Raw genomic sequence first — 16,135 nt, 5'->3', positions numbered from 1 at the left:
CCTTTCACTCACAGAAAACATTTGGACCATCATGAAGCACAAAATACAGCAAAAACACCCATACGTGTTGATGCTGTGGCTGGATAGCTCAGTTGGCAGAGCATCCATCTCCCATGCAAGAGACCAGAGTTTGATTTCCCCAGGGGATGAATATTAACACCTTCCAGCTGGGTCCCTAGGCAAGACCCTTAATGCTACGGCCTAACCGCTGTAAGTCATTTTGGATAAAAGCGTCTGCTAATGACTGTAATGTAATTAGTTACAAAAAATCTTAAATCAGAAGAAAATAAAAAAGCTACTCCTAATGGTTTTGAAACTGATTTCCTCAGTTTCCAGATGTTAACGGACTCTTGTTTAAAGAAGGGGGGATGCTAAATATTAAAATACCTCACTTTCAACATTTGATCTGTTGTATTCTTTCGAACATGAAAAACAGTTTATGAAATTTACAAGTCATTATATTCTGATTTTATTGATGTTTACCGTGTCCCAACATCTTTGAAATTGTGATTGTAATAAAACAAACAAGGTGAGTATTTGAAAAAGCTTCCCCTGATATTTAATGACACATTATAAGACAACTTAATACAAAAACAAGTTGAGTTCTCTTGACTTTAATATCCAAAGAGAATGGGAAACATAAGAAATCTTATCCCTTTGTCAGATTCTTTATTACTAAAGTATAAAAAAACACAAGGAAATTCTGCTGAGATCAAGTTTAAACTGTAGTTTGTAGCATAGAGTAGAACCGACTTCACAGCAGTGTTGGTTCCAAACGTGAACAAAATGTTCTATAACTACTAAAATGCAACTAAACTAATGTCTGAAACAAGCTCCTTTCAATGTGTTTATTAGAACAAAAAGAGGGAAACAAACAAGTACATGTAAGCCTGTAGCCCAAAGATAGTTTGACCCCCCCCACCCTCTCTCACACACACACACACACACACACACACACACACACACTTTACCCCCTCAGGACCCCGCTAAGTGCTTATCTCTTTTATCTTGGCAAACAAGCAAAACAGACACTGACACCCAACTCTGCATGTGTGTGTACCACTGGTTTCTATTGGTTATTAAGAAAAAAAACTAGTTGTGTTAGTTTCACTGGCCACTCCTCACAGAAACTTATTGTACTTCTAGAAAAGAGACAAGCATTTTATTTCAGAGGGCAGTTTTTAGAGAAGCAACACTTGAGCTGCTTAAGGTAAAACATGAATTATATCTTTTCTATTTTCTCTCTTTTTATTCACTGCAGTGGTAAATATTTGACATTTATAGACATATTACAAATATGATTTTAGAGATTGTAAAACTGTATGTTACAGTTTAACTTCGTGGCAATCTAACTGATTACCTAATTGTCAAGAGGAAATCAATTAAATCCCAGTTACCTCCTGAATTTGCTGGTTTGATATCGCTTTCACAAGTTTGTGTTGTTTTTACACAAACCATTAACCATTAACTGGTTTATCTTGGTTCAGAAACTCTCAATAAAAACTTTATTAAATTCAGAGACAAATGTTAAGACATGACATGTACACTATAGTGTAATGTACTATGCAAAAACAGACAAAATAACACTAAAATCAAACAAACACAGACATGCTGCATGATCTTTTTGGCTTTAATTTAGTGCAGTTTGACATATCTTGTAATAAAAAATATTTTTGTTGTTGTCGTGATCTGTTATTAGATAAAATAGCCAGAGATGCCACAGGTTTTTAAAATTAGAATAGCTGATATAGCTTTGAATGGAATGACCCTGTATCTTTCTATGCTTGACAATAAGCCTTGTTAGCTAAAGTTGGCATTTAATTCAAAGCAAAAGACTTCATCTATATTGCTCTAGATTCTTGTTTACTGTCATTAAATCCACAGCTGAAGTCAACAAAGTGACAAGTTTTATGCTCTATGGAATTTATTAAATTCTTCAGAGGTGAATAAGGACAATAAATTTTGTTGATATATTTTTATAGTCTGATCAACTTTTTATTTTTCTCTCCTGTGCGCATGACTAACAGGTAAAATGACCTGTATATATATATATATATATATATATATATATATATGTATGTGTGTGTTTTTTTTTTATTAAATGTAACTAAACTGTAATGTTGAAAATGAAAGGAAGCAAACAAAACAGAAAACTTCAAGTCGAAAAGTCTGATTCAGGCTACTACTGCAAAAACCAGCACTGCAAAAACCAGCACTTCAAAAACCAGCACTTTAATGGGTGAAAGGAAAAAAAACATTTGAGAAAGATTAAAAAAACAATAATTAGGACATATATAAAAAGAATAATAATTTTAACCACTGTCTCGGAATATGGAATTAAGTCCAACATAATACCTTAAAACAGCAGTTTTTTATATGTAGTTGGTGTCAAGTTACAGTATATTGTCTTTTTCCGTGTGCACTGAAGTACAATGTTTTAATCCCATACAGGTAAAGATGGAACAAGGCCAAAAGTCCCAAATAATGAATCTGAGCCATGAGCACAAACCCAGACCTATTCAGCCCAAACCTCAGGAGAGGGACCGGTGGGCCAGTAAGATGGAGTTTATCCTGGCGGTGGCTGGACACATAGTTGGTCTGGGAAATGTCTGGAGGTTTCCCTACCTTTGCTACAAAAATGGAGGAGGTAAATCTTTGCTCTTGTAGTCAGGTGAATATTATTTCATTGCTGACTAATTTTATGCTGTTAATTCATTACTTACATTCCAGTAAATTAACAGCTGGCCTGAGCAACATTTGGCTAATGGCAGTAATGTGACATCTTAAATTCTGCTTGTATTGTTTTATACATAAATAATAATATAACTGAAATATTTTTTGATGGAAAAACATAATCTGTATTTGAACATTTCTGAAATATTGATGAACACTGTTGTGTTTCCTTTTAGGGGTTTTCTTCATTCCTTATACTCTGTTTTTGTTTACCTGCGGCATACCACTCTTCTTTCTGGAGACCTCTTTGGGCCAGTTTACCAGTCAAGGGGGTATAACATGCTGGAGAAAAATCTGCCCTCTTTTTGAAGGTATGTGTTTAACCTGATTTGAACATCTGAAAAACCAAAACAAACAAACAAAAAGAAAAGAACAAAATTCTAATCATTTTATAATATAGATCTATGATGACTCAGATCACAGCATTTTTAACTCAGTCTTCTAAGGTGGTGTACTGGTCAGGTCACTGGCTGTAAGTGCAGGGAGGACTGTGCAGCTAAATCTGCCTGGCTCTGTTCATGGTCTACTTGTGGTCTTCGGAGGGAGATAGAGGTTTTGAGCGAGTGAGCCCCCATGGACTTGGCAATATAATCAACACTAAGAAAGAATAACTGTCTGTTTACACTTTAGTTTCTAGCTAGTAGTCTGTTGTGGCTTTTACTCCAACACTTCCACACGTGTCAAATTGTGAACTTGACAGATTACTTGTCAGATATTTTGATGGGTGTATCTTTGTTAGTAGAGTGGATGTTCCACCATTTAACATTTAACTTTGCACTGGAGTTGGGTGGATAGTTTTAACTGAAGGGGCATAGTCTTCTTTTGGTACCTAATTGGTAACACAGCTGTCTATTGGCTTACTAAGTAAGCAAAATTGGCATCAAGTTTTGGCAATGAGTACAACTGATTTTGCAGATGAGCTTTAAATTTAATCAGTATAATTATGACTCTCCCTTTTTGCCATTTGCCATCTATACATTTGTAACATAACTGTCTTTCTACAGGCTTAGGGTACGGAAGCCAAGTGGTTGTTTTGTACACTGGGGTGTATTACATCATCATACTGGCTTGGACTTTTCTCTACCTGTTCTTATCCCTCAGGACTGAGCTTCCATGGGTGAGCTGCAACAACAGCTGGAATACAGGTACCAAGACTAAATGTTGAATCCATTGCACATTATGTCTTTCACTTCCTTTGAAAATAACATTTCATCGTCTTTCATGGAAGATGCTTGCTTTGAGCATGGACACAATCAAACATCCCCCCTGCATCTGTATGGAAATTCAACATCTTCGGTTGTAGAATTTTGGGAGTAGGTATCATAACTGACAGCATTTTATGGGCTTCTGTTTGTTGTGTGTACTTAATGAAATGTATTTCAGGAGGAGAATTTTGGGACTGTCGGATGGAATTGATGAGATTGGCAATATTCGGTGGGACTTGGCCCTCTGCCTACTTCTTACCTGGATTTTATGCTATTTCTGTGTGTGGAACGGTGTAAAAACTACTGGAAAGGTACAACTCAAAATTAAACTTTAATGTCCGATTTCACGTTTTTATTTATATGTTTGCACAGATACTGACAAGTTGTTTGTTTTTAGGTGGTGTATTTCACTGCCACATTTCCATATGTGATGCTGGCGGTATTGCTCGTTCGTGGTCTTACGTTACCTGGAGCCAAAGAAGGCATTATGTTCTACCTCTACCCAGACCCGTCCCGCCTTGCTGACCCAGAGGTATTGATTCACTTGTTGCTGTTACTGTCATCATACTTGCTCTCTTAACAATGAAACTAATTCACTACTGTTTAGTTTTGCACATGTATGGAATGCAAAAATGTTTTTGTGGGTGGTCAGACAAAACTGACCTCATTGTTGTCCTACATGTCCTGCTGATAATGCAGTCACTTTTTATCGCTGATGTTTCAATATAAGTACACAAACTAGGAAATTAGTTTATCTTAGATAATTAAATCACTAAAATAAATTTAATTTGAAATTATTTGTGAAAATATTTCTATGTATTCTTTATTACAGGACCTTATATTACCCATATCAACTTCTTGAGTGTATATACCCGTTCAATAATATAAGCGGGTACAATATACTCGCTTATGACAGTGCTTTAACATGCTTTTAAATGTCTGGATTTAAAGTGAAGGGGTCAGCACCAAATTCGTCAAATGGAGAACATTAATTAATAATGAAGATTTTGTGTGAGCATTAAAGGTCCCACATTATACATGTTTTTCAACAATTTCATATGGGTTTCAGAGGTCCAACAACATTGTTTTCAATATGTATTACCCCAAATTCAGCCTTGGTCCTTAATTTCAGCCATTCCAAATGTGGCTCTAATGAGCTCTAATAAAAAAGCTGTTTCCGTGTCTGAACCTGTAAAAGTTCATGAGTGGTGCCTGTCTACGCCCCTTTCTGGGAGAGGATCTGGTGCCTGCTCAGCTCAGCTCAGAGCAAGCAAGTGAGTGAGGAGACAGATTTTTCTCAATTTTGGGTTTCATACACAGGCTATGAGGACACGTATGTCTGTTAGAAAATGTTTAAAAGTGAGTTTTGCATAATATTGGACCTTTAATACATCTCTGTTCACAGACATTTCTAGTATGTAAATGTAATTTTTTGGAGACGTGCACATTTACTAACTGGCCATGAAAATAAATTGATTGAATTCTCTCAGGTATGGATGGATGCTGGCAGCCAAATTTTTTACTCCTATGGAGTTTGCACAGGGGTTCTGACATCACTAGGAAGCTACAACAAGTACAGCAACAACTGCTATAGGTCTGTATTTTTATGGTTTTATCCACTGTGCTCAAACTCACCTATAATTAGTCCCTTAAGTTAACATTTTTTCCGTGTCTCCCCAACAGGGATTGTGTTTACCTGTGTCTGTTAAACAGTTTAACCAGCTTCACAGCTGGGTTCGCCATCTTTTCAGTGCTAGGTTTCATGGCAAAGGAGCAAGGTGTGGATATATCAATGGTAGCGGAATCAGGTACTAAATGTTGATGGTTCATATTTACAAAAACCCAGAATGCTGTTGTTATGAGTTACTTAAGAGCATGACCCCCTTTTTAAATTTACTTTTCCAGGTCCAGGTTTGGCCTTTATTGCTTATCCTCGAGCTGTGGCTTTAATGCCACTTCCTCAGCTGTGGGCAGTTTTCTTCTTTGTTATGATCATATTCTTAGGATTAGACAGTGAGGTAAGACTAGGAATCAGGTCTAACTGTAATTTAATGATGAATGAAATGCTAATACTATCATATAAGTTATTGTACTAAGACATAATTTTGTCTCTTGTCACCAGTTTGTATATCAAGAGGCCCTGGTCACAACCATCTCTGACATGTATCCATCATTCTTTCAAAATACGTGTCGCCGCAAACTCCTCCTACTTGCCATTTGTACTGGAGGTTTCCTGGTTGGACTTGTCATGGTTACTGAGGTGAGTGGTTTTTGTATTTTAATTATTATTAATTAAGCTGGAAAGCTAAATGTGCTTTGCAAGTGCAGAAATCTCAGGCATGGGATTAATTATAAAATTAATCTGCGAACTTTTGCCAAACTCAGTCTTAACATGAACTGAACCCATTCTGGTGAGGATGGAAGAAAATTCTTTGCTAATATCAGTGGTGTCCTGAATTTTATGTCCAAGTTATTTTTGGTAATGTTGTGTTGAGTCCCACTTCATGCAATTGGCACTTTGCTATTGAATTCAAAACTGAGTGATTAAAAAAATACTTCATTAGAAAAATAATAACAGCTTTTAACTTTTCAATAAAAATAATCTCAGGCAGCATTTGTGAGGCCTGGAGAAAACTAGTGGCCTGTGGAAAATAAAAAAATAAAACTATTTCTTAAATACAGTATTATATAAACTGATGCTATAAGATGTATCCTATAAACAACACACTCAATTTGAAATTGCTGATATCATTAAATTTTAAATACATAAATGCACCACAAAATTTAACCCAAGGGGAAAATAGGGGATTTTAGAGTCTCTTGGGCTCCCTGGTGAAAATTCACATGGAGACACTCCAACCAGCATTTATCTATTTGTGGTTGTATTTAAGGTAATTTTAATTTAATTCAAGTTTATTTGGAAGGAGCAGTGACTGTTAATGAACATTACATGGAAGCATGTAATGTAAACACCTCAGATTAACTGGATCATTTCCATCTGTTGTCTGTAGCATGTTAAAAAATGATGACTGAACTGATATGCAGAGCCGGATCTAGACTTCAGTGGGCCCTAAGCAGAATAAACCTTGGGGGCCCTACTTCCTTATGCAATGAAATAAAAATTTTGGGTTGATGTGACAAACTAAGTCATGGTATATTGTACTAGGAAGTAACAACGATTGATAAATTATTGCACTAAATAAGTACGATGTTCACACGTGTATTTGGGATAATTCTAGGTTTCCGCTAGCTAGGGTTGCCAACTTTCAGTCAAAATAAGGGACGCCAACCACAGCTTCTGAAGGCCATCACCACCACAGCCCACCTCCCGTGGGGTGGGGAACCCTCAGCAGTGGTGTGTTTTATTTTGTGCCAGTGTTTTTAGTAAAGGGGTGATCAAAAAAGCAATTAATTTTACTTAAAGCTTGAAATGCTTTATTACCAATGAACACATTGATTATTGTACAACATTATTGCATATAAAGTGCTGTTAATTAGGCTCCATAAAGCTGTAATAACATGCATCCCTATTTAACATACAAGAGGAAAATATATAACAAATACCATATGCACACAATTTAGTTATTGCACAATCACTTAACTTAGTTAAAGAGATACTGTCTAATCGACCACACAGCAGTAGCACCGTGGCCGCAACACATGCAGGCAGCAAGGAGGAGGTCCTGCCTAGATCCCGCCACAACAATTTGGCTGGCCTGAGTATTTCCTTTGTTTTATTTAAGTCCCTAATTGTTAAATTTAGTGTTGTCAAATAAGGAACAATTCCGTATTTTATGGGGCGGTTGGCAACCCTACCACAAGCTTGAGCTAAAACTGCTTTGCTGGCTAACAGTACCCAACCAACTGCTGAACCTGTAAGCACCTGCTGCTAAATCAAATAGTGTTTTCAAAAAGTGCTGTCACATGTCTATCTGTCAAATCTTCATCATCACTGGACTAATTCCTTACTTTACAGTATAATTGCAAAATAAATTACGTTGTCCTTGCTTAGCTGCTTCGTCAGCCTTCTTTTTTTCCCCCTTTTTTCCTGCCCCAGATGGATAATACCTCTTCATAACAAAGCCTACAAACCACTCACTGAAGCAACCTTCTTCCATAGGGGGCCCCCTAGTGGTGCGGGGCCCTAAGTGGTCGCTTAGTCTGCTTAGTGGCAAAACCAGCTCTGCTGATATGGTAAATAAAGAAACATGGCATACCATGTCGCAATGAATCTTTAGAGTGTAAAACATACAATATAACCAGTTCAAGGTGGGATTTCTGATCTAGTTGTGGAGAGGGTACTTTACCATCTTCTAAAGCTGGGGCACGAAACTTTAATAATGATCATAAGGAAAGATAGCTCAAAGGTGTTAATTTCGTCGTCTTATCTCAATGATATAGTGTTTTTATTTTTTCTTTTCCATTCAGACAATAATAGTAGGATGTTGTAACATACCTGACAGGTTTCGGCTGTCACCTGCAGCCTTCCTCAGACCGTGTTGCTGTGTCATCACCTGTTTTCCACTATAATTAAGTAATATTGTATACTTACAACAGTAACATGTTAATGATGTCATTCCAGTGATGAAAAGCACAATTTACCATTAAGCTCTAGTTTCAAGGAACTCCAGTGACAGAGGCAGAAACATGATCTTGGAAAGTGTTGTAGAAAAAAATTACCAAGAGTCTGGAATGAGTAAAAGTATACAAAAAAGTTTATTACAAGAGAATTATTGAATACAGAATTACTTGCAAGTAATGAGAGTGGTCATCCCGACTTGCGTGAAGTCAAGAGAGACTCTGGGGAGGCAAGAGGAAAAACAATAGTTATACATTTCTGTAGAAAGAATCCTCCTTCCTGAAGACCTTGGGTGGACACACAACTCCAAGAGCTGGCGTCAAAACAACCTTACATAGTTGTGTCTCCACCAGAACCAGTCTGACTAAGGGTCTGGGGCAGGACCAGATAAAGGTCATTTTACCCTTGTAGTGAACTTTTAACAGAGCATGTAAATGAAGAGAATAAACCTTAAAAGTGAATAAAAGCATGATGAGTAAAAATGTACAATGCAATAAGTGTAAATGAATATAGTAAAGGAAGTAATTATAGGTGTGATTATAATATTAGAGCATAATAAATAAAATTTCTTCCACAAAAGTATCAAAGAAAACAACATGAAAACTATTACAATTTTACTGTTAGATGTGAATCTGCTTTAAAAATGAAAAATTGACTGAAGAAAACATGTTATTGATAAAAGCTAAATAATCTGGATACACACTCATCCACAACTGTACAGCTACTCATACATAAAATGAATAAGAGTTATTAATTCATGACAATGTCATGTTCGACTTTGAAACTTGATCCCTGCATACATGTAGATGCTATTTCACACATATTACCCATCCATGTACAGTTGCAGACCAAACAAACTCTTCATAGCAACAGTACTGGCTAATGGCAGCAGCTTTGCTGTGTAGGACCACAAACCAAAGAGCTGCTCAGGAACAGGATGATGGACACAACAAGGAGCTCAGTCCTTTGAGTCAACACCAAAACCCAGAAATTCTTGTCTGATAGACGCTTGTTAAACTGGAACAAGCTCAATACAGCACAGCCTAAAATGTGTAAAGAACTCCTCGTGGAACTTCTCCTCATAGCCCTATGGTCATGATCCAATGGGTTAAAGCCAACACGAGTTAGATTTACAAAATGATAGTATTTGATTTCATTGCTTTGGCTAATAGATGTGTCATTGAATAGAAAAAGAGAAACAAACAAACAAAAAACAAAAAATTATACAGGAGCTCTGAGGATGCAAGAAGACAAGGATGACACAACTTTGTAAAATAAAGCTAAATAAAATCAATTGAACTAGTTTTTTTTTCCTATGCAAAGATCATTCTATCAGCATAATTAGTCAAACAAAGACAGCTGCATTTGTGTGTGAGTTGTATGGTGCTTGGTTAACTTTCTGTGTTGAATTCTGTATCTTTATATCTGCAGGGAGGTCTTTATGTCTTCCAGCTGTTTGACTACTATGCCTGCAGCGGGATGACGCTTCTGCTTTTTGCTATTCTTCAGTCTGTCTGTATTGGATGGATCTATGGTAGGAACCTGTTTGAACTCCGGTGTCATTGTTGGAAATCTTTTTATATTTTGTTAGTGTTCTGCAATAAAGTTGAAGCAATTAGCATTACTTATTTTCTTCAGGTGCAGATCATCACTATGATAATATACAGGACATGATTGGATATCGTCCCTGGCCTTTTATGAAATACTGCTGGAAGTACTTTATACCAGCAATCTGTACTGTAAGTATTAGAAAAGTAAAATTATCTGCCCTGCAACCTTTTTTTTTCTTTTGTAACAAACAGGCCATAATAAAGGTGCCAAGTCTCCCACAAAAAAACAAACAAACAAAAAAAAAAACTCACAAACAAAACCCAAACTGTAAAAACTTTTAAAACTTTTTTAATGAAAGGTTTTAGACCACAAGCTTACATTTGTACACATTTAGTGGACATTTCAGGTGCTGAGACAAAAACTGAGACAAAGATTGGTAATTTCTTTCAGAATGGAAAAAAAAAAAAAAGATTACTGTAATGCAATTTAAGCTGACTTTTTAAAAGTATTTTAAACATGCCAGCTATGTTTAAAATACACTGATTAAAAAAACAATAATTAAACTGATCTAAATATAAAAAATATTAGTTTAATCTGAATCAAAATAATTTAATTAATGCATTTTCTGACATTCAACAATGTTTTTATATCTTGGATGTAAAATAAAACTTTGTTGAGACATAATCATTTGTGAATATTACATTATAAATGAAATATTAGGTCATTTTGGGTTTATTTTCTTGTACTACTGTTATTCTAACATGTTTTTTTTCTTTTAGTGCACATTTCTGTTCTCTGTGGTGAAATATACTCCTCTTAAATTTAACAACACATATGAGTACCCATGGTGGGGATATGCCATTGGAGGATTCTTTACTCTCTCTTCAACATTAATGGTTCCGCTGTGGATGTTGTATGCTGTGAGCACCACTCCAGGAACATTAACACAGGTAAATTACTGTACTGAAACAAGTAAAAGTAAAACAGTTTAATAACCAAGGTAAACAGAAAAAGAGTCTTAGAAGTTTCTAAAGACTAAAAGTATCCTAATAACTGTTTACTTACAAAAAGATAACAATGACTGGACATATCTATTAAACACAAACCTATCTACTTAACCATGTTGGGTATTTGGGTCAAAAAATGTCTAATTTGTGGTTTCAAAAAAGGGGCAATGCCAGAAAAACCTAATGGGTTTCAATAATTGTTATGCTTTCTTGAGCCAGAAAAATAATTGAATGAATACAGATTGTGTCCTGGTTTAAAATTATACTTACTTAGTATACTTAGTTGATTAAGCAACAATTGTGGTAATTGTTAAATAAAATTTCTGCTGACTCTCAATAAGAAATAACATTTAACGTGGTTAAAGTTTGATGTTTTCTTGACCCATCATATCCCCTAAACCTCTCCCTTCCATCTTTTTGAAAACAGTTTAAGGGTGTTCGATTAGGGGGATTTACATTGTTTCTATTAGTAACTTAAAAGTAAAATTTTAAGTTAAGTTATTTGCGCATTTAAGTTAATAATAATAACAATCATTAAGACAATAACAATGCATATCTTATATCAGAAACCTGTGTTTCTTTTTCATCAGAGAGTGAAACTTCTGTGCACTCCAGCTAAGGACTTACCCACTGCTGCATCAAAGAAAGCAACAAACCATGAAGCATTTCAGACTTTCACAGACTTGCAGACACTGCGCAAGACAGACTCCAAATGATAGAGGTGACAGACGTCCTCTCTCAAGTGAATAAAATCCATACAGCAGGAACCAAGAATGTTTCTTGTGCGTTCAGGAAAAGCAATAAACAATATCCAGCTGCCAAAATTCAGAGGGGAGTTGCTTATAATGTTAAACATCTCCCTAGTGGTTTTGCTCAGGATCTATTCTCTACAGTCAAGCTGTTTTTTTCCTTTGGAAAGTTTAAAGGCAGTACATGTTGAACCCAAATATTGCACAGGACTCAAAATGAAAAATTTAATGAGAAGAGAAGGGGTTGTAAGTCTAAATAAATAAAATGATACTGTGATTTTCTCCTCAGTGGTCCTCAGTGGTTTTACTGTGGAGAACAAGATGCAATATACGCTTTGTGGCAAACAATCATAGTGTTCCCAAAATTTTCCCCACAATGTTAGTACATTTCCAAAATCCTCAGTCTTTTTTTATTTGACAGAGGATTAGCCATTGTTGACACAGGAGTAAAGTTCTCCACAGAGACTGTTGGTGAGTCAAAGCAGGACTTTGAAGATTTGGGTTCTCTATAATATTTATACTTCTGTTACTTCTAGCTCCTGATTCAAAGCTTTACTGAGGTCCTTTTATACAATTTCTTTTAAGATTTAATCAGTAACATAAGTGCTGTTGGGTTTTTTTTTTAACTTGACTGCATCACTAAAGAGCCTGTCTCAGTAGCATGGAGGAATATTAACAATTTATCTTAAAAATCGACAGTGGTGTTGCCACTCTGATACATAGCTCATATTTTGGTTAAATGGTAGTAGTTTGAACCAGAAAAGGGATCACAACAAAGCTCACATCAAAGAGGTAGACGTATAAAAGACAATATATAACAAAGAAGCACAAATAAGAAGCATAATTAATTCCTGCACTGGATAATTGCAATTAATTTAGACTCCCAGTTTCACTTCATTACAACTTCAGTCTTTTATGCTGCAAAGGACAAGCACAAGCATAAACAAAGGTACCCTGCATGGCACCAGAATTAATACATGAATGTGCTTCTGTAAAGTTGTGCATGGCCCCAATGCACTACTATTCCAGTAATCAAAGTGGGGTTATGTATCAAATGCTTACTGCAGTTAACAGCAGTAAGCCAGATCTGAATTTGTGGAATCACATGGAAATACTGACAGCAAAGCTAAGCTAACCACTGCAGAGAATTTAGGATTTTTAAACAAAGTCACCAATAACGATCAGGTTTAGGTGACAATTTTTTGAATAATGTTCTTTTTCCTGACTCGCTTCTCTTATTGTCTGTAAGGCAGTGGCAAACTTTAGACAAAAATATGGCAGATGATGACGGAAATGTGGACAGACAATAGAGATGGAAGACTCTGAGGTGTTAATCCAACTACAATTTGTGAAATAGGCATGAAAATGACCATGTCTACACCCCTTTAACACCTGAAACTGTGGGAAAACTGGGTCTGTAGGCTGTAATTCATTTCAACACTATCCATGTTCATGACTGTTACAGACTGATTACAGTGTAATTCAAAACTTCAATGTTCAGCTATTTTACAATATAAATAGAGTTTAATTATAACTTCTGTTTTCCTCAAGGTCAATGTTTTGACTAAAAGTTCAGAGTACTGCAAGAATACATTTAGATTTAACTATTCAAATACAAAGGTTATATTCAAGGTATTGCTTGTTGCTAGTGCTTGGTTTTATAGGTAGGGGTAACTGGTAAATACAAAAACAGTAAAGCCGAGCCACCATCATTTAATGACAGATAATTTTAGGGGGTAATATTACTGTTATTTTGTTTAAAAATGATTTGCAGATATAACTTTCTGCATTTATTCTTGATGAAATATCACTGACATTCATATCTGAAACATGTATTTGTATACAAAACTTGAGTAACTTTGTTGCAGATAGAAAGATTCATATATGTAATATTTACTGGGTCACTGATTCTTACAGCAGACCTTCAGCTCTTCTTCTTGTGCATTTTCTCAGCCTTTTGTCTGGTCTGAATGAAGTGCAGCTCAGCTTGAATGAGATCTGGTTCCTGACTGCGCCGTTTTAAGATCTCTCACTTGGTTATTTTATATCTTTGCATATTGTCCACTGAACTGCTCACTTAGCTAAAACTGAGCACAAAAATGAGATGATGTGTTGTATGAAAAGTCCCTTTTCTCTTTCCATGATTGTGATACAGTTTGAGTTTACTTTTGCCATTAGCTGATTTGAAATTCAAAATTTGTTTTCATTTTGGTGTTTTGTGTGCTGGAACTTTTACCCACTATTTTTAAGGTTAACCAGGGTTTGCATCTTTTGAAAACTCCTCTAAGGTTCTGGTCAGAAAGTCATGTCTATATTGTTTAGACTGTATACAACCTTTCTGACCCTAAACAAAAATGCAAGTGGACATATCTTTTGATGTCACTGCATTGCAAAAGTGATTTTTGTGATGATCTTAGATTTATACAAATTACCTCTGTTAACTCACTTTTATAAAACGGATTTATAATTGTATTGTTTTGGCCATTGTTGTGCATTTGTGTGTGTGTGACAGGTATTTATTATGTATTTTTGTACAAATCTGTTTATATGTGCAGAATATATTATGGATTTATTGTTTTTTTATTGTAATGTTTGGTTTTTATAATAGAAATAATGAATCCAGATTTTCTTCAGCGTTGTACATAAGCGGTAAATACATAAGTCTGCATGTAGTTTGGCTCTTTTTCTGTTTGTAAAATACTGATAACTCTACTTACAAACAAAAATTATAGGCACAGAAAATATGTGTCCTAGAGTACATTCATTTACCATTGCTTCTTGGTATTTTCTCAAAAACCCAGAACCTTGAGATCTAAAAATATTTAATGATTAATTTTACACACACTTGATTTTTACCAGGAAATAACTGAAAGCTTTTGGCCTCTGGGAGGCGCTAGAGATCTATGTTGAAAACAGTTTGCTCATCCTGAACCCTTCCCTTTCTGCACCCATTTTACCACTTAGTGTGTGTACTGTCGCTGTTTTTCCCATACTCAGAATGTTATTAATGATATGGTTTGATAGCACGGTAGCTGAGTAAAAAGGAAAAGTAGAAACATAAAAATATAGTAATTTGTGTAAATAAAGGCTATTTGGAAATCATTATAAATTACCAAGATAACACAAACAGAAACATAAAAAAGGATACCTTTAATATTCCCTTGAAATAGATGTATCAGAAAAAGTCACATTGGCATTATATATTCTTTGTTGTTTATTTACCTTTTTTCACACTTTAATTGCAGGTGTGAGAATAATTTAATTTAATTTAATTTAATTTAATTTAATTTAATTTAATTTAATTTAATTTAATTTAATTTAATTTAATTGTGATTAGCACCAGCCCTATTTTTAATTTAAAGTGTGCTGTGAACACTGAAAATAAAATGAACGTTATTTATTTAGTAACTAAACACACATAAATCATAAAAATAAGAAAAACAGACTGAAGCCTACATGTGTATGAGTGTTTAGACAAATGCAGATGGATGAAAAAAGCAAACAAAAACAAACACTTTTGACTGCAGAGCTGATCTGCTGTTTTATTTTAAAAAAGTTATCAATAATCACTCCCAGGTTTCTAGCATGAGACCAGCTGTAAGAGTTCAGTGGACCAATAACACTAACAGCACCAGTCTGAGATATACAGAAAGTCCGCTGACATGGTTGCATTAGAAATTAAAAGTTAGGGTTAAATAATCTGTTGCCAGCTGAAACATTATCATCCATGCAGTAATTACCCAATGGGAGATTTAGCTATTTGATTAGTTAAATCCAGGTGGTGACTTTTGTTTTGGACAGACAGTGTACTTTCTATCATAATGTGGATACACAATAGAGACATGTCTATGTATGAGGTAACATACTGTAACTTAACATCACCACAAAATGCACTGAGCAGTAATATTCAAAGTCTGATTAACATGTATGTGACATAATGTCAACATCAACTAAAACTGAGGCATTAAAATTGATTTTATTTGGAGATAAATACACCAAATTAATTGGTGAGTGCATACAACAACTATAATGTTCAAATACAGTGCAGGAGTATCATAAAATGTCCAGTTTATATAACTAACATAGATATTAATGTTCCAAAACCTGGTTGAAGATACATGTTGTTCACCTGTATAATAATAAGTTTCAGCTTGAATAACTATGCTTATTCATTATCAAATTCTGACATAATTAACCCTAACAGATTCACTAGAATATTAGATTTTTGTAAGAATATAAATACTAAATAAAAGTAAGGAAAAGAAGGATACAAAAAAGTAGTATATATACAAGTTGGGATCAAAGTCATTT

The 16,135-nt window shown here is 35.0% G+C and overlaps 1 protein-coding gene across 1 annotated transcript; it reads left to right on the top strand.

Moving 5' to 3' along the window:
• The first annotated feature begins 1,061 nt into the window (after positions 1-1,061).
• On the top strand, positions 1,062-14,617 carry LOC121636669 (sodium- and chloride-dependent GABA transporter 2-like). The gene is made up of 15 exons (XM_041980391.1): positions 1,062-1,210; positions 2,452-2,647; positions 2,910-3,044; positions 3,738-3,878; positions 3,962-4,046; positions 4,117-4,249; positions 4,336-4,470; positions 5,429-5,532; positions 5,622-5,746; positions 5,844-5,956; positions 6,061-6,198; positions 9,949-10,051; positions 10,156-10,256; positions 10,848-11,018; positions 11,666-14,617. The coding sequence occupies exons 2-15, from the start codon at positions 2,458-2,460 to the stop codon at positions 11,789-11,791; spliced, it is 1,800 nt and encodes a 599-aa protein (XP_041836325.1). The 5' UTR covers positions 1,062-1,210; positions 2,452-2,457; the 3' UTR covers positions 11,792-14,617.
• The last annotated feature ends 1,518 nt before the right edge of the window (positions 14,618-16,135 follow it).

This window comes from Melanotaenia boesemani, chromosome 3 (genome assembly GCF_017639745.1).
Source record: "Melanotaenia boesemani isolate fMelBoe1 chromosome 3, fMelBoe1.pri, whole genome shotgun sequence".
Classification (NCBI taxonomy): Eukaryota; Metazoa; Chordata; class Actinopteri; order Atheriniformes; family Melanotaeniidae; genus Melanotaenia; species Melanotaenia boesemani.
This window is presented reverse-complemented; position numbering and strand designations above follow the sequence as displayed.